Genomic DNA, 25,777 nt, shown 5'->3' with positions numbered 1-25,777 from the left:
CAGTTTTCAATGCACAGAGACAGAAATATAGATATATGGGAAAATATGGATAAATATATCCTCTAGCTCCACATGAAGAGAACTTGGGAATACTTGTAACTCAAAAATAATAATGATGCTAGCCATAAGAAATTAGCCTCTATGGGAGAAAGCAGGGATCCCAAGAGGGATAGTTGATTAGAGTCACACTTGGCCTATTGTGTAAGCGGCCCCATGTCAGAGGCTTAGCACCACAAAGGAGAAGAAATGGGTGTGCTTGGATGCCAGAAATACCTTAGGTCAAAAAGTAATGATGCTCAACGAATGATGGAAATGGGACATGTCAAAAAGACACAGAAGGGGCTAGAAAGATTGCTCTGAGGTTAAGAGCACTGTCTGCTCTTCCAAAGGTCCTGAGTTTAATTCCCAGCAATCACATGGTGGCTTATCACCATCTATAATGAGATCTGCTACCTTTTTCTGGCCTGCAAGCATGCAGGCAGGCAGAACCCTGTATAAATAATAAAAATTCCTTTTTAATAATTATTTTTATTAATTACAATTTATTCACATTGTATCCCCCCTGTAGATCACTCTTTCCTCCCTTCACAACCACACCCTCTCTCCCTCTTCCCCACCCATACTCCACTCTCAGTCTACTGATAAGGGACTGAGAGTCCACTCTCAGTCTACTGATAAGGGACTTCCTCCCCTTCCTTTCCCTCTGACCATAGTCTATCAATTCTCATCAGGAGTGGCTTCATTGTCTTCCTCTGTGGCCTGGGAAATCTTCTCCCCCCTCAGGAGGAGTTGATCAAAGCACAGGCAAATCAGTTCCTGTCAGAGACAGTCCCTGTCCCCATTACTATGTAACCCACTTGGACACTGAACTGCTATGGGCTACCTTTGTGCAGGGGTTTCAGGCCATCTCCATGAGTGGTCCTTGGCTGCAGTATCATTTTCAGAAAAGACCCCTCTTCCCAGACTTTTTGAATCTGTTGCTCTCCTTGTGGAGCTCCTGTTCTCTCCAGGTCTTACTATTCCCACTTCTTTCATAAGATTCCCTGCACTCTGCCCAAAGTTTGGCTATGAGTCTCAGCATCTGCCTTGATACCCTATAGTGTAGAGCCTTTCAGAGGCCCTCTGTGGTTGGCTCCTGTCCTGTTGCCTGTTTTCTCCCTCCTCCAATATCCATCCTCCTTACCTTTCTGAATAGAGATTGAACATTTTAGCCAGAGTCCTTCTTGATTAGCTTCCTTAGGTATACAGATTTTAATATGTTTATCCTATATTATATGACTAATATCCACTCATGAGTGAGTATATACCCTGTGTGTCTTTCTGCTTCTGAGAAACCTCACTGAGTATGATCTTCTTCAGTAGACACAGAAGCTGGATATTTGAGCTCTTGGTCAAATGACAAAACAATTTAAACATCAAAATGAATGGTTAGAATATCTATGTCCTCCCCAAATTCCTATGTTGAAGTCCTAAGACACAAAGTAACAAAACTGCATGAGATCTCTGGGAGGTACTCAGGTCTTGGGGGTGAAGTCCTTATAAATAGATAAATAGGTTCATAACCTTATTAAAGAGATCCTATAACATCATGTGGCCCTTTAGGCCACTGAGATTAAAGTGAGAACAGGACTGTAGACAAGCATGCCCCCAACTAGACTTCATATTTTAACATTAGACTTTCCAGAGTTGACAACTGTGAAAAATAAAGTCTTTGTTTATAAATCATTTGTCATAGAAACCCCCACAGACTAAAACAAAACAATAACAGTACAGTCCACTACAGAAGGCACATAAATCATAAATCCATATTGATGTAAGTGTATGGCAAATGCATTAACATTCTGATGAAGACCAAGACACAGTGTCATGGTATTCATGGGGTTCCAGGGTATTAACTCTGTAGTAGAAAAGCCTGACAGACACTGATTACAAGTAATTAAAGTTAAAGTATGTACCACCTGACAGGACAGTATGTTACACTGGTGTGATAACCTTGTCCAAGTTTATATATTCATCCATGAGAACACAGAGAGCTGAGAGAGAGTCTACAAAAAGAAAGACATTAAGAAACAATGCAACACTTACATGTACCATCTTCCTTCGACATATGTTTGAGTAATAACATAGTCAACAAAATCCAAATTAAATGGAATGCCGTGTCAGCATGAACTTCCTATTTTGATAACTGCACTGTCATTATTTAGGACAATGTTCTTGTTTGTAAAAAGTTGACACTAAACCATTCTGAGTGACAGCGCATCAGGTCAGCAGCTTCCTCTCAAAAAGTCCAAAGTAAAACAGCAATTAACTGTGTGCCATACTTGGAACTTTTTAAAGTTTGTTATTGTTTTAAAATTGTTGTGGGGGAAGCTGGGCATGGTCTTTAACCCCAGCACTTGGGAGGCAGAGGAAGGTGGATCTGTGTAGGTTCAAGGCCAGCCTGTTCTACATAAGGAATCCCAGGAGAGCCAGGGCTCTGTAGAGCAAATTTGTCTCAAAACAAACAAAGAAACTAAATAAATAAAATTGTTGTAAGGGAAAGAAAAATGTAACTAAAAACTGAACAAAATTAAAAACAAAACTGATTCTCCACACTAGCAGTCTGGGTAAGACTATGTCTGTAAGAGACTGACAAGTGAAATCACATGACATTTTGGAGCAGCAAGAAGATTCTCTAAATACAGCACAATGTCTTCTTTTTTAGTGTGTGTGTGTGTGTGTGTGTGTGTGTGTGTGTGTGCGTGTGTTTTCATGCTGCCGGTGAAGCATGCATACTAGGGAACACATAGGAAGGTTAAAAGACAACTCTGTGCAATCACTTCTTGCCTTCCACCTTTTCATGAATTCAGGGATCGAATTCAGGTCTCCCCGCTTGCCCAGCAAAAGCCTTTATCTGCTGAGCCATCTCACCGGCCTGCAAGCTATTCTCTTAAGTGATCTCAATTAGGCATTAGTGAGAGAAAAATGTGAACGATCCCTTCTCTTAAACAAATTCTTAGGGATAAATAAACAATAAAAATAGATGAGTAGAACAGTGGTACTCTAGTGCTACCAATGACTAACAATCAGGAAAACACAGCCCAAGCCCCTCCTTAAACAGGGAGCTTCAAGCCTGGCAGCTAAAATTCCTTACAAGTGTAAAACTGGAATTACCCTGAAGTAAAAGAGTTTTCCCAGCACTACAGTAACCTTGTTATTACATCACGCTTATCTATACATAGAAACACAAAGAGATACAAATAGGAAAGTAAGCCTGCGTGAACCCTGTATACTCTTGGTTGTGCAAGTCCATCAAAGTATAAACAGGAATGTATCTACCAAACTGTTCCTTATGAAGAATTCTCTGACGAATAAAGAGAACAATCAAAACACATGAAAGTTAACTGAGAGAGAGCACCCGCAGTGGCTGTCTTTACTTAAGAAGAGTCACTTCATTCTGGAATGCTGGCACGTACGTCTGGAAACAATGTCCCTAGATATGTGCATGGATCCTATGGCCTTTCCAAGTACCCAGCATTCTTTGGACATGGATGTCCAAGCTCCTCCACTCCACCGCACCCCCAGGGCAGGCGGGAGGCAGCACCGGACTCTCTGTACTTCCTTTCCAGGAAAACTACCCCCAGCATCACTCTTCCTCAGGATGCAGGGCACAAGTGTATTCCTAGGAACTCGGCACAGAGTGCTCCCAACCCCAGCTTCCCAAGGGCGCGGTCCCGGGTACCAACAGGCCCCACAGATTCTCTTGGCAGAACTCACTCGGGCAGGCTCTTCCGGCCCGCCCAGCCTGCCAGCCCCAAATGCACAGCCCTGGCCTTGCCCGGCGACCGCCATCCTGCGGGTCCCTCACACATGCCCACAGCCAGCCAGGCTGGGCTGCTCCGCGATGGCTGACACTCGTGGACCTGCTGCTCCTCCACCACGGGACCCAACCCTCTTGCCTCCCCGCCTGCCAGCCCCGACGCCTGCCCCAAAGAGCCCACTGCATGGCTGCTGGAGGGGGAGGCGGAGCCCGGGGAGGGCGGAGGCGGAGCCCAAGCAGCGCCTGCCCCACACCCTTACCTGGCTTCTCCTGGTCTCAGCCATGACTACAGCCACCGAGCCCTGGAAGTGGGTTCCCTTCGCCTCCCTCGCCACCGCCGCCCACCAGGCCCGGAAGGAGCTCAGTGTTTTCCCTTTAGAGTGTAGTCATAGCAATGGCACTTCCGTCAAGCATGACAATGGAGGTGTGCACTGCGCCTGAGCTACGCCTCGCGCAGGCCCTTCCCCTGCCCCACCGGAGTAGGTTCTGCCTTCTGGGTCGGGGGGCTGTGAGGCCTGAATCTTACTATTAATTTTACAGGACAAAAGGATCTTTGAGATAAGTGTACATCAAAGCATTTCTCTCCTGTTTTCAAAGCCCTTGCCTTAGCTGCTTTTCTATCACTGTGCTAAGATATCATGACTAAGACAGCTTATAGAAAAAAACAGTTGGTTGGGTACCTAGAGTTTCAGAGGGTAAGTCCATGACCATCGTGGCAGGGACCATGGTGGCAGACAGGAATGGCAGGCAGAGCACCAGACAGAACAGTGGCTGAAAGCTTACCTCCTGATCTACTAGTATGAGGCAAAGGGCTGAGAATCTTGTGGGATTTTAAAACCTCAAATCCCACCCACAGGAACACCCCTCTTCAACAAGATCACACCTACAAATTTTTCCAAACAGTTCCATCAATGGGGGACCAGATTTTCAAATATATGAGACTGTAGGAGTCATTTTCATTCAAACAACGACATTCCTCAATAGCTTCCTATGTAGCCAAGAATTAAGAAAAAAAATGTCAATGTCCCAAATCATCTGAGACACTCAGCTTCTTGTGTGGTTTTGTTGTTGCTGCTGTTTTGTTTTTGAGAGAGTGTCATATAATACAAGTTGACTTTCATTCCTGACCTTCCTAATGCTCCATTTACAGGCATGTGTCACCACACTTGCTTTATGATCTTGTTTGTTTATTTTTGTTTTGTTGTTGTTTTGTTTTGCTTTTCAAGACAAGTTGTGTAGCTTTGCCTGGAATGGACTCTCTCTGTAGACCAGAATGGCCTCAAACACACAGAGATCCGGTGTGTGCCACTATGCCCACTGATTTATTTTTATTTTTTGAGGGGGGCATATTTTTATCTTTTGTGTAGATGAGTGATAAGAGTATTTTACATGTATGTATATAAGTGTACTACATATGTACCTTATATCCAGGAGGCCTATGGCATCAAATTCCCTGTAACATGAGCTACAGTAGATTAAGATTTATTATTTATTACCTCCTATATGTGAAACACATGTTCTACCTCTTAGTTGTATTCCTAGCTTCTGTACAAAACAGGCAGATACAGATAGTCTTTGGATATAATAAAGCTTCACTAAAGCTTAAAGAAAGTAACTTGCTATGGGATAAACAAAAGAGAACACAGAGAAGGCAACGGGCATAGAGGGTGTCCTATTAACAGAAGTAACAAAACAAAGATAAAAAAGACTTCAGGAGAACTTTATTACAGATGGCACAATGGCTGGCATTAACAAATAAAATGCTACATGCTCCCATACTCTAAGTGGGAATTCTGTATTACTATCAGATGTATGAATACTTTGTTAAAAGGCATTTCCTCTTTAAAAGGTTATTTGTCCTTCCCCAGATAATCACTATTTGTGAATTAGGCACCAAATACTGTGCTAAGTCCTGAACACTCAAAAATTATTCCTGCAAACATCATTTTTTCTCTATAAGCTTGTAGTCTTGTGGGGTAATCCACCATAAGCAGACCTATAGACCATCCATAGAAATGTATACATCACCATAAATTACAGTATGAAACTTAAAGAAAAGCAAGAGGTACCTAATACCCCAGAAGGGATGAAGAACATAAGTATTCAAAGGCCCAGAGTTGAGAACATTTTAATGCAGTAGAGGAAATGATAAAAAGTGAATTTGTTTGGAATATAATAGGGAAGAAAGGAATGATAATAACAATAACAATAACAAAGATTAAAGAGGAAGCCAGAAGGACTGAAGAAATGGCTTAATGATGAAAAATACTTTCTGTAGGGCTGGAGAGATGGTTCAGAGATTAAGAGCACAGGCTGCTTTTCATCATGAGTTCAATTCCCAGCAACCACATGGTGGCTCACCATATATAATGAAATCGGTCTTCCTCTTCTTGCATGCAGGTGTACATCCAAACACAACATTGTATACATAGTAAATCTTAAAACAAATCTAAACATTCTCTGCTTTTTTTTTTTTTTGCACACTTCCTAGCATGTCCATGGTGGTTGACAATCTTCTGCAGCTCCTGTTTCAGGGAATTTGATGCCATATGACCTCCTGGGATATAAGGTACACACGTGGTACACTTATATACGTACAAGTAAAATACTCTTTTCACTAGTTCTATGCAAAAGATAATAATATCCCCCTCAGTAAACAAGGGCAGCTGGTGTGGTGGCACACACCAGATCTCAGCAAGTTCAAGGCCATCCTGGTCAACAGAGTTAGACCAGTCCAGGCAAAGCTACATAGGGAAACCCTGTCTTGAAAAGTGAAAGAAAACAAAACAAAAACAAATAAATAAAAAAGGATCATAAAGCAAGTGTGGTGACACATGTCTGTAAATGGAGCATCAGGAAGGTCAGGAATGAAGATCAACCTGGGCTATATGAAACTCTGTCTCAAAAACAAAACAGACATCAGAAGATGAAGAAAATAGGAAACAACCTAGGAACCTGACACAGAGGTCCTCTGAAAGGCTCTGTCCTGCAGACTATCAAAGCAGACACTGAGACTTATGGCCAAATGTTGGGCAGAGTGCATGGAATCTTATGTAAGAAGTGGGAAATAGTAAGATCTGGAGAGGACAGGAACCCCACAAGGAGAGCAACAGAACCAGAAAATTTGAACACAGGGGTCTTCACAGAGACTCATACTCCAACCCAGTACGAAGCATGGAGATAATTTAGAACCCCTGCACAGATGTAGTCCATGGCAGTTTAATGTACAAGTGGGTTACAATGGGAAGAGAGACTGCCTCTGACATAATCTGATTTACCTGCTCTTTGATCACCTCCCCTTGATGGGAAAGTAGCCTTACTAGGCCACAGAAGATGACAATGCAGCCACTCTTGATGTGATCTGATAGGCTAAGATCAGAAGGAAGGAGAGGAGGATCTCCCCTATCAATGGACTTGGGGAAAGGTATTCGTGAAGAAGGAGGGAGGGTGGGACTGGGAGGAGAGAAGAGAGGGGCTTATGGGGGGATACAAAGTGAAGTGAATAAAGGGTAATTAGTAAAATAAAATAAAAAAAAGAACAAAACAGGAGCGAGCAACAACAACAAAACCGCACAAGAATCTGAGTGCCTGGGATGCTTTCAGACATTCAAATTTTTTATCTTAATTCTTGGCTACATAGGAAGCTATTGAGGAGTGTAGTTGTTTGAATGAAAATGACCATACAGTCTCATCTGCTTGAAAATATGGTCCCCCATTGGTGGAACTGTTTTGAAAAAATTAGGAAGTGTGATATTGTTGAAGAGGTGTGTCACTGGGGGTGGGCTTTGAGGTTTTTAAATCCCACACCATTCTCAGTTAGCTCTTTGCATCATACTTGTAGATCAGATGTAAGCTCTCAGCCACTGTTTTCTCTGGTTCTCTGCCTGCCATACCTGTCTGCCAACATGGTCCCTTCCATAATGGTCATGGACTTACCCTCTGAAACTCTAGATACCCAAACAACTGTTTCTTCTATAATCAGCCGTGGTTATGATATCTTAGCACAGTGATGGAAAAGTAACTAAGGCAAGGGGTTTGAAAACAGGAGAGAAATGCTTGGAAGTACACTTATCTCAAAGATCCTTTTGTCCTGTAAAATTAATAGTAAGATTTCAGAAATTTCAGGCTTCAGAGCACTCAGACCCAGAATGCAGAACCTACTCGGGTGGGGTGGGGGAGGGGCTTGCGCGCAGTGCGCGCCTCCATTGTCAAGCATGATACAAACGCCCTTGCTATGGCTACAGACGCTGAGCTCGTCCCGGGCCTGGTGGGCGACAGCGGCGAGGGCGGCGACGGGAACCCGCTTCCCGGGCGCCGTGGCGGCAGTCGTGTCACAGCTTCATTGTGGTAAGCTGAGACTGGGAGAAGCCAGGTAAGGGTGTGGGGCAGGCGCCGCCTGGGCTCTGCCTCCGCCCCCGGGCTCCGCCTCCGCCCCCCAGGCTGCGCCTCCGCCCGCGGGCTCCTCCCCCGTCTCCGCCTCTGCCCCCAGCAGCCATCCACTGGGCTAGGAGGGGCGGGGCCTGGCTTCGCAGCTGGGAGGCGGGGAGGAGAGAGGGCTGGGTCCTGCGGAGGAGGAGCACCAGGTCCACAGGTGTTGTCCATTGCCGCGCGACTGAGCCTGGCTGGCTGTGGGCGTGTGTGAGGGATCTGCAGGACTTTGGTCGCGGGGCTAGGCCGCTTCGTTGCATCTGGTGGGCTGGCCTGGCCGGGAGAACCTGCCCAGGTTCTGCCAAGAGGTTCTGTAGAGGCTGTTGCTACCCGGAGCCACGCCCTCAGGCCACCTGGGTTGGGAGGGCAGGACCAGACTGTGTGGCGTTCCTAGGGATACACTTGTGCCCTGCATTGTGCAGAAGAGTGATGCTGGGACCAGTCCTCCCAGAAAGGAATTGCAGCGAGTCGGGTGCTGCCTCCCGCCTGCCCTCCAGCTCGTGTGGTGGGGGAGCTTGGACATGCGGGTCGAAAGAAAGCAGGGTATTTGGAAATGCTACAAATCCGTGCACATTTTTAGGAACATTTTTTTTTTTTCAGGACGTATATGCCGGCATTCCGGAATGAAATGATTCTTCTTAAGTAAAGATAGCCAGCCTCTTGGGTAAAGAGAGCCAGTGTTCTCTCTCACTCGGCTTTCACGTGTTTTGATTGTTCCCTTTATTTGTCAGAGAATTCTTCAGAAGGAACAGTTTGGCAGATACACTGCTGTTTATACTTTGATGGACTTGCACAACCAGGAGTTGTAGAGGGTTCACGCAGGCTTATTTTCTTATTTGTATTGCTAGGAAAATGGGATCCAGAGGGAGGCAACAGAGATAGGAGCCCAAGTCAGAGAGAGCCCCTGATCTAGTTGTTAGGAGACCCACTTGAGGACAAACAGCCCTTCAATTTCATATGTGGAGGGGTCCTAGGACTAGTCCCGGTGTGTTCTTTTGTTGGTGGTTCAGTCTCTATGAGGCTCCATGGTCCCAGGTGAGCGGGTTATGTAAGTCTTGTGGTGTACTACCCCCCTCCCAGCTCCCTAAATCTTTCCTCTAACTCTCCAAATTCTGCCTAATGTTTATTTGACTGTGGGCCTCTGCAACTGTTTCCATTATCTGTTGGATGAAGTCTCTCAGATGATAGTTATGCTAATCCCCTATCTACAAGCATAGCAGAGTTTTATTAATAGTGTCAGAAGTTGAGTCTTTCCATGGGTTGGTTCTCAAGTTGTGCCAGTCATTGGTTGGCCATTTCCTCAATCTTTGTTCCATCTTTTATTCCTGCATGTCTGTAGGTGACAAATTTGGGTCAAGGGTTTTGTGTGTTGGTTGGTGTCCCCCTCCCTCCACTGGCTACGAGATGTGTCCACTTCAGTCTCAATATCCCTGCTGCTAGGCATCTCAACCAGGCTCCCAACCCCATATTTTCCCAGGTACCTCCAGAATTCCAGGTCTTCATCTTATCTCAGAGATGCTGCAACACCAATTTCCCTTTTTTCCTAGCTCTCTCACCCCCATGTGCACTTTCCCATACCTGATCTCCTGTCCTGTCCCTCTCTTCACCCCCTCTCCCACCCACCTCCTCTCTCCCTCCACTTCCCATGTCTGTCCCCTTCTTAGTGGGATTCAAGTATCCTCTCTTCTACCTTCCATGTTACTTAGTTTATGTAGGTCTGTGGGTTGTACCATGGTTATCCTGTACTATATGGCTAATATCCCATGTTAGTTATTTTAATAGACTCTCTATAAGCTCTCTGTGTTCTCATTGATCAATAAATAAACTGGGACAAGGGTATCACGACAGTGGCACACACTCTATCCTGTCAGGTGGTACATACTTTCACTTTGATTACTTGTAATCAGTGTTTTCCAGGCTTTTCTACTACACAGTTAATATGCTGCACCCCCATGAGTACCTTGACATTCTGTGTCTTAGTCCTCATCAGAATGTTAATGCATTTGCCATACACTTACATCAATATGGATTCATGATTTATGTGCCTTCTGTAATGGACTGGACTGATACTGTTTGTTTTACTCTGCTGGGGCTAAGTGACAAATGATTTATAAACAAAAGCTTTACTTTTCACAGTCGTGAACTCTGGAAAGTCTAAAGTTAAATTATAAGGTCTAGTTGGGGGCATGCTTGTTTACAGTCCTGTTCTCACTTTAAACTCAGTGTTCTAAAGGGCCACATGATTTTATAAGGTCTCTTCAATCAGGTTATGAACCTATTTATAAGGGCTTCAACTCCCAGACCTGAATACCTCCCAAAGATCTCATGCAGTTCTATAATTTTGGGTCTCAAGACTTCAACATAGGAATTTTGGGAGGACATAGATATGCAGATCATTTTGATGTTTAAATTGTTTTGTCATTTGACCAATGAGAACTTATAAATCTGGCTTCTGTGTCTTTATTTTCTTTCCATTTTTTAATCTTAATTTTTATTAATAACACTTTATTCACTTTGAATACCTCTGTGCTCCCTCCCTCCTCCTCTCCCAATATCATCCTCCCTCCCCCTTCTCCACACCTGTGCCTCCCCAAGTCCACTGATAGGGGAAGTCCTCCTTTCCCTCCCTCTGATCATTGTTTATCAGGGCTCATCACAAATAGCTTCACTGTCTTCCTCTGTGGCCTGGTAATGTTGCTTCGCCCTCAGGGGAAGGTGATCAAAGAGCAGGCTATTCAGTTCATGTCAGAGACACTCCCTATTCCCATTACAAGGAAACCCACTTGGACACTGAACTGCCATGGGCAACATCTGTGCATGGTTCTAGGTTATCTCCATCAGTGTTCCTTGGTTGAATTATCAGTCTCAGAAAAGACCCCTGTGCCCAGATTTTTTTGGTTCTGTTGCTCTCCTTGTGGAGCACGTGTCCTCTCTATGTCTCATTATTTCCTACTTCTTTCTTGAATTTCTCTGCACTCTGCCCAAAATTTGGCTACATGTCTCAGCATCTTCTCTGATATCCTGCAGGGTAGAGCCTTTCAGATTCCCTCTGTGGTAGGCTCCAGTCCTGTTCCCTGTTTTCTCCCTCTTCTGATGTCCATCCTCTTTGCCTTTCTGAATGAGGATTCAGCATCTTAGCCAGAGTCCTCCTCGTTCATAAATTTCTTTAGTTGTACAGATTTTAGAATGTTTATCCTATATTATATGTCTAATATCCACTTATGAGTAGTATAAACCTTGTGTGTCTTTCTGCTTCTGGGATACCTCACTCAGGATGATGTTTTCCAGTTCCCACCATTTGCCTGCAATTTTCATGATTTCCTTGTTTTTTATTGCTGAGTAATATTCCATTAAGTAGATGTACCACAATTTCTGTGCCCTTTCCTCAGTTGAGGGGCATCTGGGTTGTTTCCAACTTCTGACTATTACAAATAAAGCTGCTACAAACATGGTTGAGCAAATGTCCTTGTATACTTGAGCATCTTTTGGATATATGCTTAGGAGTGGTATAGCTGAATCTTGAGGAAGCACTATTCCTAATTGTCTGAGAAAGTGCCAGATTGATTTCCAATGTGATGTACAAGTTTACATTCCCACCAGGAGTGGAGGGTTCCTCTTTCTCAACATCCTCGTCTGCATGTATTGTCACTTGAACTTTAGATCTTAGCTCTTCTGATGGGTGTAAGGTGAAATCTCAGGGTTGTTTTGATTTGCATTTCCCTGATGACTAAGGGCATTGAGCATTTAAGTGTTTCTCTGCCATTACTCTATTGAAAATTCTGTTTAGCTCTGTACTCCATTTTTTTTTAAATTGGATTACTTGATTTATTGCTGTTTAACTTCTTCAGTTCTCTATATATTCTGGATATTAGCCCTCTGTCAAATACAGGGTTAGTGAACATCCTTTCCCAATCTGTAGACAGTATCCTTTGCTTTACAGAAGCTTTTCAGTTTCATGAGGTCCCATTTATTGATTGATGCTCTTAGAGCCTGTGCTGTTGGTGTTTTGTTACACCAGCAAAGACACCAGACCTGAGAAAGATATTTTCCTGGCACAGGCAAGAAGAGCATAAGAGTCCTTTCCAAACCAATGGTTTTCTTCAACATAGCAAGCACCAGGATTTAACTTAGGGCATATGGATATGTTCAAATGTGGGTTCCCTACTCAGTCATGCTAAATTAAGTCCTATTCTGAATGTGATCATAACGTAAAATCAGAGATAAAAAGGCACTCTTGGCTCAAGTCATGTGGAAATATATGTAAAATTTTTAAAATGGACAGAAATGCCCCGGAGATGTTTAATTGTGACCACAAGTTCTTAACTGAAAATGAAGTAAATGAGGCCATGAAACTAGATTGCTCAGGAGGCAATGCCATCTGGTAATCATAATGTCTGATCTATGAGATGTTTCAATGCTACAGTTCTCACTTACACAAAGGACAGAGAACACAAATTCAGAAAACTTCTAACATCCCTGTGTACACTATCTCTCAGGAAAAAAAATCTATAACTTGAAATATAGTCTGCATTTTGAAATCATTTTGATACACGATATTTCTACATAGCCATGGCTGTTTTAGAACTATTTGTGGAGTTGCACATGGTGGCAGGCACCTGTAATCCCAGAACTCAAGGAAGAAGAGGCAAACAGATTTATGTGATTTTGAGGATGGCTGGGTCTACAAAGTAAGTCCAGGACAGCCAAAGCTGCACAAGAAAATTGTGTCTCAAAAACAAAGAAACAGAGAACACACTCTGTGGAACAATCTGGCCTCAGTCTCAGAGAGATTAGCCTGCCACTGAATCCTAGGTTTAGGATGACAGGGATGCACTTCTTAGCCAAGCTATGATTTTTTAAATGGTCTATTCTTGAATCAATGAATTAAAGGATAAAATAAGATGTACAAAGGAACCATCTTCCTTTTAATGAGCAGCAATAAGTCTTCAAATTCTACAAATAATTTCTGTCTTCTACATGTGGCTGCATTGCTTTTTTAATTTCATAATTTATAACTGGATATTAGACATATAATATAGGATAATCATACTAAAATCTGTACAGCTAAAGAAGCTAATTAAGAAGGCAGAGCCTGGGTAAGATGCTCAGTCTTCATTCAGAAAGGCAAACGGGATGGACATCAGAAAATGGAGAAAACAGAGAACTGGACAGGAGCCTACTACAGAGGGCCTCTGTAAAGACTGTCCAGCAGGGTATTAAAACAGATGCTGAAACTCATAACCAACCTTTGTGCAGAGTGCAGGTAATCGTATGAAGGAAGGGGGAGATAGAAAGACCTGAGGGGACAGGACCTCCACAATTAGAGTAATAGAACCAAAATCTATGGGCACAGGGATTTTTGGAGACCCGTATTCCAAACAAGGACCACGAATGGAGATAATGTAGTACCCCTGAAAGATTTAGCCCATTGCAGCTCAGTGTCCAAAAGGGTACCCTAGTAATGGGAACAAGGACTGTCTCTGACATGAACTCAGTGCCTGGCTCTTTGATCACATCTGCCTGTGGGGGGAACCAGTCCACAGAGGAAGACAATGAAGACAGTCCGGATGAGACCTGATAGACTAGGTTCAGATGGAAGGAGAGAAGTACCTCCCCTATCAGTGGACTGGGGGAGGAGCATAGAAGAGGGAGAGAGGATAGGATTGGGAGGGGATGAGGAAGGGTCTATAGCAGGGATACAAAGTGAATAAACTGTAATCAATAAAAATAAAACATTTTAAAAATGCTGGAGTGTGTTTGTGTGTACATACATGTTATGGTGTATACATGCTAGTGAGAGTACAACTTACTGCTATTTATTCTCTACATCCCATATTTAAGTTCTTGACATGGAACACAAAGAATCTTTTGGCCAGTGACCACACTGGCCCTTATTTAGGCTGAAAAATTAGTTACGTATCTGCTGGTATGTGAGTTTGCATATACAGCAGCCAGACTATAGAAACATTAGAAAAATCTGTAGTAGTAATATGGACTACTCAGGGATTGAGCTCAAATCATCAGGCTTAGAAATAACTAAATTTACCCACAGAGACAATTCTCTGACATTCACTTGCAATTTTGAAGAATTCTTAAGAACAAGTCTTTATTCCTAAGAAAGAACTAACACATCCCAAAACAAGACAGGAATGTATAATTTTCATTTGCAAGTAGCATTTATTATTCAAATCATTTCATTTTCTTCCATCCTCAAATGACAATATATTCATAATCAGAATAGAAGACAATATTGTACTGATGTAATTTTTCAAGTAAGCTTTATGAGTCTCAATGAGCTTAGTGGGGAGTGTTTGTGGTATGCAAAAGAGACAACATAAACTTGAATATCATATAACCATGACCAAAATAGTCAACATAGAGTATCACACACTTTTCATGTATCTGTCATAGCCTAAGAATGAATATTCCATTACACACACAACATGGTTTTTGAAATAAATCTCATTGCTGTTACATTAACTATCACCTCTAGATAAATCTCTAAGAAGGCAATATTTCAAGATGATGTGCCATATAGTAAATATGGGAACATTTAGAAGCATGAAACTTGAAACAATATATACATACATATGCACACACATATTACTAAGCATCACTTAATTGTTGATATCCAAGCAAGGCTTAAAAACAAACATCTTAAATGAATTTGTGAAAACATAAAAAAGTACAAGTTCTCATAGACCCTTCCTTGAAAAGTATGATCTCACATGGCCTGATATAAATAAGCAATGGACCACATAGATGATTGGGATTCCATTCTATACACTGCAGCAGAAAAATAACTCTCACCAAGTGGAAATGCATTAGAATATGAACAGCTGCCACAGAAGGAATATGAGAACAACCTAATAAACTTCTGTGAATGGATATGCTACACACACAACAAATTCAATACCTACTCCAATGTTTCAAAATTCAGACCACAACCATAATTGGTGATCGCCTCCATTACAATGAAGTGAACATGGTAAATAATTACTAACTCTGAGGCTATGATAAAAACAGATTCAAAATAGTTTCTTTTCTTGGAAATGAATACATTTATTATGTCCAAAGTAATAAACTCTTTTGCATAAATAAGATTGCTCTCTTCTATGAATGCTTTTCTACTTCCTGACATCAAGATGATATATTAAGACTTAAGATATTTACAGTACTAGATAAATGGTTTTGCAGTTAAGACAAGTTCATTCCCAGGACCTAGGTCAGGTTTTTGACAACTTTCTATAATTCCTGGTATGAGAAAATCAGTGGGTCTAGTCTACTTGGAAACTAGAATGGACAGGCGCATAAACACACAAAGAAAAACTCTTATCACATATGGGAAATTAAAACAAATTCTTAAATATATGTTTACTCATGAATGTTTTACTTGTATAAGCATTCATTACTGAATTCACTTGTTGAGGCAACTACAGGCTTATCTACAAATGTTTTCTTCATCATGAATTCCTTCATGTAACAGAAATCAAACATGTAGGTTTGAAATCAAGAGAAATGAATCCTTTTCAGTTGGTGGTATCATTTGGGAATGTTTAAAAAATGTATTCCTGATGGAGAAAGTATGTTATTTGGGGTGGGCTTGATAGTTTTCAGCTGCATACCATCTGTAGTTCAGATAGTTTTCAGCTGCATACTCACTGCTTCATGCTGCAGGTGGTGGTTGTGAGCTCCAAGCTTCCGACTTTAGCTGACATGTAAGACACTTGTGTTGCCCAATTTATATTGATTCCATATCCTCTCAGGTCATAAGGAAAAGTAAACACATTTGGACGTTGCCTTAGACATTGTGTTTGGTCACAGAAAATGCACTAATACGCACACATAAATTTTACAACTGGACGATTTATTTCATGTAATTGAACTGAATTGTGGAATAAAAAAGGATTATCTTATTGTTTAAATTCATAAGCCTTTGGTCCATATGCGATTTCAATTGGAAACAAAATAAGGATGGATGTCATAAATGCATTCATACAATATTGACACTTGTTAGAATTTTCCTCCAAAATAATCTAGTGTAATTGAATGCAAGTTGGTGGGTCAAAGACCTTAACAAATCTTTTATTCTAATAGATGTTCTACAGAATGAATTCTTTTAGGTTCTCAAAGACTACTGTGATATGCAAAGGCTTTAAGATGTAGCCCACACAGTAAAGCTTTTACTCTTATATAATGGTAGCATGAAGCAGAAAACTTTACCATACTGACTACATTCATGGGGTTTCTCTGCAGCATGACTTTTTCTCATGATTTCAAAGACAACCCCATGAAAAGGATTTACCACATTGCTTATTCAGAGGGTTTCACTGCAGTGTGTTTTCTTTTATGTATTTGGAGATAACTGTATTAAGAAAGGCTTTATCACATTGAATACATGTGAAAGGTTTCTCTCTACTATCTGTTCATTTGTATACTTGAAGATGATTTTGATGTGCAAAACATGTAAAAGCAAATTATGTGGGATCATGCAAAAGCAATTTGCCTTAAGTATTGCCTTTTAGATTCCAGCCTCCATTGATTTATAGGGTGAACATAAGTTTAAGTTCATAGTCCCTAGGAAAGCTGTAGTCTTCATAAAAGCTGACCAGCTTTAAATACCCAAATACTTTTGTTGCCCAAAACATGACTGTTCATGGTTTCTGGTAACCTAACATAATGACTGACCCAAACCACAGATTCTCTTTACTAAAACATAATATCTTTTCCTAACCACAAAAGAACAAATGGATATGACTGTTTTCACGGTTAAACCTACATTTTGCATCAGTTGACTTCTTCAATGACATAAACAAATCCCATAGCCGTAAACCATGACTGATGGAAACAATTCAGTTGTAAAACTCTAAAGATGTTTAAGATTTTCAAGCTCAGAACCTTTGTAACTTTCTGGCACATTGGATGAGGCATCACAGTTCAGCTCCCAAGAAGATTATGTGGCCCTAATCAACAATAGAGCCTGGATGACAATAAAATTTTGTCATCTGTATTGACCTAGTATTTGAGTTGTATTGGATTCAGTGGACGAAAGAACACAAAAGCCTTACCATATTGATTATATTCTCAGATTTCCTCTCCATTTTGAAACTTTGATGATGACATAGAATATAGATATGTGCAAAGACCTCACATTTTAAAACACTCATAAAGTTTCTCTCTGTATGAATTCTTTCAAGATGATGATGATTATACAAATGTGAAATAGCTTTACTCTGCAAATACACTCATAGTCTTTCCTTCCAGTATGAATCCTTTCATTACGATGAAGATGATTGTGAAGAGCAAGTTTTTATTAGATGTCTGTTATGTGCAAAGGCTTTATCACGTGAGTTACATTAATAAGGTTTCTCTCGAGTGTGAGGTTTTTATGTATTAGGAGATGACTGTTATATGGAAAGGCTTTACCACATTTACTACATCCATAAGATTTCTCTCCAGTGTGGGTTCTTTTATGTATTAGTAGAATACGGTTATATCCTATTGCTTTACCACATTGGTTATATTTATAAGGTTTCTCTCCTGTATGACTTCTTTGTCATAGGAGATTACTATTATATCAAAATGCTTTATCACATTCGTTACATTCATAAAGTTTCTATCCAGTGTATATTATTCTATGTACATTGCAAATATTATGGCATGCAAAGGTTTTGACACATTGGTTACATTCATAGGGTTTCACTACAGTAAGTGTTCTTGTTCAAGATGACTCTTACATGAAAAGACTTTTTGATATTGGTTATATTCATAAGGATTTTCTGCAACAAGAATTTTTATGTATTAGGAAAAGATGTTGTAAAAAAGGTGTTCCACACTGCTTACATTCATAAGGTTTTTCTCCAGGATGTGTTCGTTTTGTTTTCAGAGACTACTCTGAAATGCATAGGCTTTATCACATTGGGTGCATTCAAAGGATCTCTCTCCCGTGGGAATTCTTTCATGTCTTAGGAGATGACTGTTCTGTGCAAAGCCTTTACTATACTGGTTGCATTCATAAGGTTTCTCTCCAGTGTGAGTTCTTTTATGTCTTAGGAGATGACTATTACATACAAAGGCTTTACCACATTGGTTACATTCATAAGGTTTCTCTCCAGTGTGTGTTCTTTTGTGTAGCACGAGTTTTCTGTTACATGCAAAGGCGTTACCACATTGGTTACATTCATAAAGTTTCTATCTAGGATGAGTTCTTTCATGTATTAGGAGAAGACTCTTATATCTAAAGGCTTTACCACATTGGTTACATTCATAAGGTTTCTCTCCAGTGTGAGTTCTTTTATGTACTCGGAGATTACTGCTATGTGCAAAGGCTTTACCACATTGGTTACATTCATATGGTTTCTCTCCAGTATGAGTTCTTTTATGTAGCAGGAGACTTCTGTTACATGAAAAGGCTTTACTACATTGGTTACATTCATAAGGTTTCTCTCCAGTGTGAGTTCTTTTATGTACTAGGAGATTACTGCTATGTGCAAAGGCTTTACTACATTGGTTACATACATATGGTTTCTCTCCAGTATGAGTTCTTTTATGTAGGAGGAGACTTCTGTTACATGCAAAGGGTTTACGACATTTGTTACATTCATAAGGTTTCTCTCCACTGTGAGTTCTTTTATGTGATAGGAGATTACTGCTCTGTGCAAAGGCTTTACCACATTGGTTACATTTAAAAGGTGTCTCTCCAGTGTGAGTTCTTTCATGTATTAGGAGATGACTGTTATGTCTAAAGGCTTTACCGCATTGGGTACATTCATAAGGTTTTTCTCCAGTGTGAGTTCTTTTATGTCTTAGGAGATTACTATTACATACAAAAGCTTCACCACATTGATTACATTCATAAGATTTCTCTCCAGCGTGAGTTCCTTTATGTCTTAGGAGATTACTGTTAGATGCAAAGGCTTTACCACATTGGTTACATTTATGAGGTTTCCCTCCTATGTGAGTCCATTTATGTCTTAAGACATGACTGTTATGTGCAAAGGCATTGCCATATTCATTACATTCATAGTGATCCTCAGCAATATGCATACTTTTATATGTGTGGGGACTCCTGTGATGTGCAAAGACTCTGTCATATTGAGTATCTTCAGGGGGGTTGTCTCCCGTATGACTGTTTTCATACCTGCAAAGATAATTGGCACATATGAAAGCTTTACCACATTCATTACACTAAAGAATCTTTTTGTTTATGTGACTTAATTTTTCAATTTGGTGTGAAGGTAAAGAGGAATTATATCTTGAATTTTCATCATTATTTTTACATTCACGGTGTTCTTCTCTAAGGGTTGTTTTGCATATTTCAAAATAAATGTGATGGTAAAAATATTTGTTACCTGCCTCACATTTATATTATGCTTTCTTCTATAAGATGTTTTACCACAGATCTGTAGAAAACTGAAAGACCTCAGAGCTTTAACACACTGACTGGATTAATAAATTTCCTTATACTGAGCACCATACTAAATATGCAAAGATAACTGTGACCAACTGAATAATTTCTTTATATTCCTAAAACTTACATTTTCTACAGTGTGATTTTGTGAGAATTCCTAATCAAGTTGCATAACCAGTTAATTGATATTGGTGTAGAGTGTGTGAAAGTGTGTGAATGCTGATTGCTGAGTCAGCAGAGAGCTAAGGGCTGAGGATATCATAGAATTGTTAGTTCTATGGCTCATAACCTGTCCTATATTTTGCAAACATTTGTCCTTCCTTACTTATCTATTGGAAATAATAAAGAGCGAACAACTGATAGCAGGGCACAAAATGGAGGACAGAACTTTTGAGTGAGAAAGGGTTGCTGGGAAGAAGAAAGCAAATGACAGGCGGATCACCAGCAGGCCAGTGATGTTATAGACGGACATCAAAATGAGCAAAGAGGTAGAGCTGGCCATGCATTGGGACACTGTGCTAGGTTCATTTGTGTTAGGGATAAAAGGTTTCAGAATCTGCCCAGTTAAATTGCCTAAGCTGAAAATATTAAAAAGGCTCTGTTATAATTTGTACTTCTGGCAGCTCTGAATAGCCCATATAAAGCATACTAAGTAGAAATTTTTAAACATGTACTCAAAATGGGGACTAGTATACCTTTTACTTGTTCTGGGTGGTACATTGTTTCTTTCAATATACATAAACTAACATGACTTTTATTCATTGTTATATATGATGTAACTATTAATATAATAATTATAAATGACATGATTTCACGATGTATTCACAAATTTGATTTTTGTTTATCACAGACATGTGCTATAGGGATTATGGTTTTTCCACAACAACATTCTTGATTCTAAAAAACTGCCCTTCTCACAAAACTCAGCACCATTACAACAAGTATATGATTAACCCCATTTTACTATGGACTAGTTGATTAGTATAATGTTTTGGATATACATTCATCACCTATTTACTGTGAATAAATTTGGCAATATCTTAGTTGTAGGAGGCTAAACAAATTGAAGTTCTACCTCTAATGCTAATGAAGCTATGATTTAAACATTGATCTTGTGTAAGGTATGATTTCCTTGCATTCTTTCTTAGAGGAGTGCCTTGCAAACAAACATCAAATAACTAACATGGAGGGACATGGTTTAGTAACAAGATATTCATCATCAATAAATACACTTAAAGTAGTACATTTACACTGTCCCTTCTCTTTCAAACTTCCAGAACATATCAAAATTTTCTCAGGACCATATTCATATCAGCTTACAATGAAAATTACCTTGCATGTTTTTTAGAACTTTGACAATGCTCTTCTATATTATGATTTTCCCAATTGCAGCCTAAAATACAGATATAGAAAATGTATGATTTATTATTGGAAATAAGACAAAATTTAAGTCATGATCTCTGGTCAATCAAAGAACCATTCACCTCATTCTTCCTCATCCTCAAGAGAAATTACCGAAGCACTTCAATAATGAATAATGAGTTTTCCCCATATTTTAAAAAGTAAGGAAAACTCACTGTCCTACCTATAGCGGTAAGGTTACTGTAGATCTCCAGCATTACATCTTTGTAGAGATTCCTCTGAGAAGGATCCAGCAAAGCCCACTCTTCTCGGGTGAAGTTCACATGCACATCATTGTAGGACAATGCAGTCTAAAATATCCACACACATGTACAACAGAAAGCATGATACTTAGAATAATGGAAATGTATCCTTCATTTGCAATATTTTCAAAGTATTCTGGTGTTTCTACTTATTTTGTGACACACAAGTTTTAATGTAATAACTAACTCTTTTTAGGAGGAAGATGAATAGTGAAGTTCACCTCTATTTTTTTTCATCCTTTAACTAGGATATAGACTTGCAAGGGAAATGTCAATCAACAGATAAAGAGAGAGAGTCACAGAGAGTAAACAGATCAACAGTACTGAGCCCACATGAGAGAAATAGTATAAACAATTCCTGAGTCTTATAAGAATGGGCAGGCTGGGTGTATTTTCTGATGACTTTAATTCCGAAATCACTTAGGAAACAGAGGCTGGTGTATCTCATAGAGCTGGATGGTAGCCTGCTCTATGTAATAAGTTCAAGGACACTCAGAGGTACATAATAAGATCCTGAATAATACACAAAAATTAATCAAACAAGATAAAAAAAAACTTAAAGATATTTCTCAAGTTTCTACAAAGTGTTACACATTCACTCCAGTTCTGCATACATGTCTAGAAAGCTGAAGTGCCTCATTTTAAACTGTAATATTAAGGTGATCTTTTTAAAATGAAATGTATGTTGGAACAATTACAAAATGAGAGGTGAAAATATTAGCAATTTAAATGTTGATCATCAATAGGCAATACGGGAAATGGAGGTATGGCTCAGTGGTTAAGATCAGTGTCTGTTCTTCCAGGGCACCTGGGTTAAATTCCAACACCCAAATGACAGCTAACAGCTGACTTAACACAAATATATTCAATAAAGTACTCGCAAAACAAATCCAAGAACACATCAAAGAAACACATGGTTCAACATATGAAAATCCATAAATGTAATCCACCATATAAACAAACTGAAAGACCTAGATCACATGATCATTTCATTAGGTGAGAAAAAGACTGACAAAATCCAACCCTCCTTCATGTTAAAAGACTTGGAGAAATCAGTCATAGAAGGAATCAAACACATACTTAACATAATAAAGACTGTAAAAAGCAAGCTGATAGCCAACATCAAATCATTTGGAGAGAAACTTAAAGAAATTTCACTCATGTGAGGTACAGGACAAGGATGCCTCCCCTCTCCATATCTCTTCAATATACTCCTTCAGTCCTAGCTAAAGCAATAATACAACTGAAGGTTATCAAGGAGATACAAATTGGAATGGAAGAATTCAAAGTATCACTATTCACAGACGATTTACTAGTATTCCTAGGTGACCAAAGAAATTATACCAGAGAATTCCTACAATTGATATATACTTTCCACAAAGTGGCTGGGAACAAAATTAATTAAAAATTTCATTAGTCTTCCATACACACACAAAAAAAGTGCTGAGAATGAAATTTGGGAAACAGCCTAAACAGTATCCACAAACAACATGAAGTCAAAGAACTCTATGGCTAGAATTTGAAGTCTTTAAAGAAAGAAACTGAAGCAAATATCAGAAGATGGAAACATCACCCGAACTCATGGATATATAGGATTAACCTAGTAAAACAGCATTCAATTTTTATTTTCTTTTATTAATTACCGATTATTAAATTGTATCCCCCCCTATAGCGCACTTCCTCCTCCCCTCCCAAATGCTCCCTTCATCCCCTTCTCTAAAAAAGCATTCTTAAAAAAATGCAGTCTACGGATTCAATCCATTTCCTAACAACATTCCAACGTAATTCTTTACAGACCTTGAAAGAGAAAACATTAACTTCAAATGGAAAAATAAAATACCCTTGATAGAAGAACAATCCTGTACAATTGGAATAAAGACACAGAAATAAACCCACACTCCTATTGGAACTTTACTTTCAACAAAGAAGCCAAAATGGTACAATGGAAAAAAGACAGCAATTGGTGGTAGTCTAACTAAATGTCTGCATGTAGAAAAATGAAAATAGGCTCTTTGTATCACCCTGAGAAACTCAAGTCCAAGGGGATCAAATAAATTCACATAAAACCAGAGCTCTAAATCATTTAGAAGACAAGGTGGAGAAAAGTCTGGAATTCATTAACACAGGAGAACCACAACAATCTGAGATCAATAATTATTAAATGGGATCTCAAGAAACTGAAAAGAACACTATCAATAGAACAAAACAGCAGTCAATAGATTGGGAAAATTTCTACACCAACCCTATATCAGAAAGAAAGGTAATATCCAAAATATACAAAGAACTTAAGAAATTAAACACCAACAAATCAAATAATCCAATTTAAAAATGGGGTTCAGAGCTAAACTGAGAAGCCACCAGAGAGGAATCTCAAAAGGCATAGAAGCACTTAAAGAAATGATCAAAGCCCTTGGACATCAGACAAATGGAAATCAAAACAACTCTAAGATTCCATCTTATACCACTCAAACTCAAGTGACAACACATTCTGGTGTGGATGTGGAGAAAAGGGAATTTTCTTCCACTGCTGATGGGAGTGTAAATTTGTACAACTTCTCTAAAATCAATCTGGTGTATTCTCAGAAAACTGGGAAGAGTTCTACCTCAATACCAAGCTATACCACTACAGGGAATATATCCAAAAGATGGTCCATTATAGAATAAGGATATTTATTCTACTATGTTCATACCTGTTTTATTCATAACAGCCAGAAACTGAGGAATGGATAAAGAACTTCTAGTACATTCACACAATGGAATACTCCTCAGTTATTAAAAATAAGAAATCATTAAATTGCATGCAAAAGGATTGAACTAGAAAAGATCATCCTGAGAGAAGTAACCCAGACACAGAAAAAAAAAACATATTGCTTATAAGCAGATATTAGACCTATAGTACATGATAAGTATACTATAATCCACACACCCAAAAAAGCTAAGTAACAAGTAGGGTCCATGGGAGATTGGCAGAATGTTACTCATAATAAAAAAACAGGACAGCAGAAGTGGATGAACAGAGGGAACTGGGGAGAAGTTGGAATGGGGAGGGAAACAAATGTGGGTATCACATGTGGGTAGAATTATAGTAGGAGGTGAGAGGGCTGGGAACAAGAAGGGAAACTGAGGGGGTTTCTCTTTGGAGTCATTTGACAGGGAAGGTTCCTGAGAGGACCTGGGTGTGACTCTAGCTGAGACTCCTAATGGAGGGTCAGGGGAAAAGAGTCATAGAAAATGAAATGACCACCTCCTAGCCAAACAGGACTAGTGTAGAGAGGGAACAACAACTGAACCACAAAACCCATGATCCAAAAATTACCCTGCCTACTACAAGTTTAGCTATAATGAGGGAACAAAGATTGAGAGAAAGTCCAAACAGTAATTGAGCCAACCTGAGACCCACCTTACACTAGACAGCCAACCAATGAAACTGTAAATGTTGCTTTGCTGTACTTGTAGAAAAGAGCCTAAACATACCTCTCAGAGGCTCCAACTAGCAGCCAATGGAGACTTATGCTGGAACTTGCAAGTTAGCATGGGCTGGATCTCTGGGGTTCTAATGGAAGTACTGGGGGAAAAATGGAAGAACCTGAAGGGGATAGGAAGCCGCAAGAAGACCAACAGAGACAAGTAACTGAGATTCAGGGTAGGGTTTACAGAAAATGAGACATTAACTAAGGAGCATGATGCATGTTCAAGGCATAGGTCTCTTGAAATTATCTGTACAATGGGCAGCTTGGTCAATGTGGGTTGAGTGGTAAGTGGAGGGCACTGTTTCTAATAGGAACTCTACTGCCCACTTTTAGATAATCTCCCTGTCAGGCGTACCTTGCCTGGCCTTAGTGAATGAAGATATGCTCAGTCCTGATGTGACTTGATGTGATGCAATAGGGTGACACAGGGAGAGTAGGGCTCCATTTTTCTTGGGGGGGGGAGGAAGGAAGAAGGGTGAGGGTGGATTGAGAGTAGGGGAAGGAGAGATAGCCTTTGGATGTAAAGCCAAAAAACAAAATAATTTCTTTAAAAAAATTAAAATACTCAGAAAGAGAGAGAGACAGTGGGCTAGAGAGGGGATAAGGGAGGAGGCTGTAGCTGGGATACAAAACAAATATAATAAATAAAAGTAAAAAAAAAGAATAATATTAATACATTATCTGAAAAATCCAGAGTGAAAACTGGCAACAGGACCTTGACCATCAAATTAGAATGGTCAAAATAAACCCCCAAAAGTGTCATCAAGTCTTCATATATCTGTCATAGCCTAAGAACACAGTTATATTACACACATATAACATGCTTTTATAAAATAAATCTCATTGTTGTGGCATTACCTATCACCTCTAGAATATTCTCTTACAAGGCAGAACTTCAGCATGATGTGCCATATAGTAACAAATGAGAACATAAAGAAGCATGTAAGTTTAAACAATATATACATACACACATACATTCTATTAAGCATTTTAACATTAACATTGG

General features: G+C 39.7%; 1 protein-coding gene across 1 annotated transcript; it reads right to left on the bottom strand.

Annotated features, from left to right (window-relative positions):
• Positions 1-14,844: 14,844 nt before the first annotated feature.
• Positions 14,845-21,312, bottom strand: LOC132651265 (zinc finger protein 431-like). The gene is made up of 5 exons (XM_060376502.1): positions 21,223-21,312; positions 20,970-21,030; positions 19,150-19,367; positions 18,746-18,891; positions 14,845-14,868 (listed from the first exon to the last, which is right to left on the bottom strand). Exons 1-5 carry the CDS (start codon positions 21,254-21,256, stop codon positions 14,845-14,847), a joined length of 483 nt encoding a protein of 160 aa, XP_060232485.1. The 5' UTR covers positions 21,257-21,312.
• Between the last annotated feature and the right edge of the window lie 4,465 nt (positions 21,313-25,777).

Source organism: Meriones unguiculatus, assembly GCF_030254825.1.
Source record: "Meriones unguiculatus strain TT.TT164.6M chromosome 13 unlocalized genomic scaffold, Bangor_MerUng_6.1 Chr13_unordered_Scaffold_44, whole genome shotgun sequence".
Lineage (NCBI taxonomy): Eukaryota > Metazoa > Chordata > Mammalia > Rodentia > Muridae > Meriones > Meriones unguiculatus.
The sequence above is the reverse complement of the archived record's forward strand: the minus strand, read 5'-3'. Positions and strand labels throughout refer to the sequence as shown.

What these genes read in the sequence shown, in the direction of transcription:
- LOC132651265 (XM_060376502.1), bottom strand. Translation starts at nt 21,256, where the DNA reads ATGCTGGAGATCTACAGTAACCTTACCGCTATAG. An exon ending in CAGTAACCTTACCGCTATAG is followed by an intron (nt 21,031 to 21,222) that starts GTAGGACAGTGA and finishes TCTGTATTTTAG; the next exon opens with GCTGCAATTGGGAAAATCAT. An exon ending in ATACTGGAGAGAAACCATAT is followed by an intron (nt 14,869 to 18,745) that starts GTATGTAACCAA and finishes TTTGTTTTTAAG; the next exon opens with CCTTGCTTGGATATCAACAA.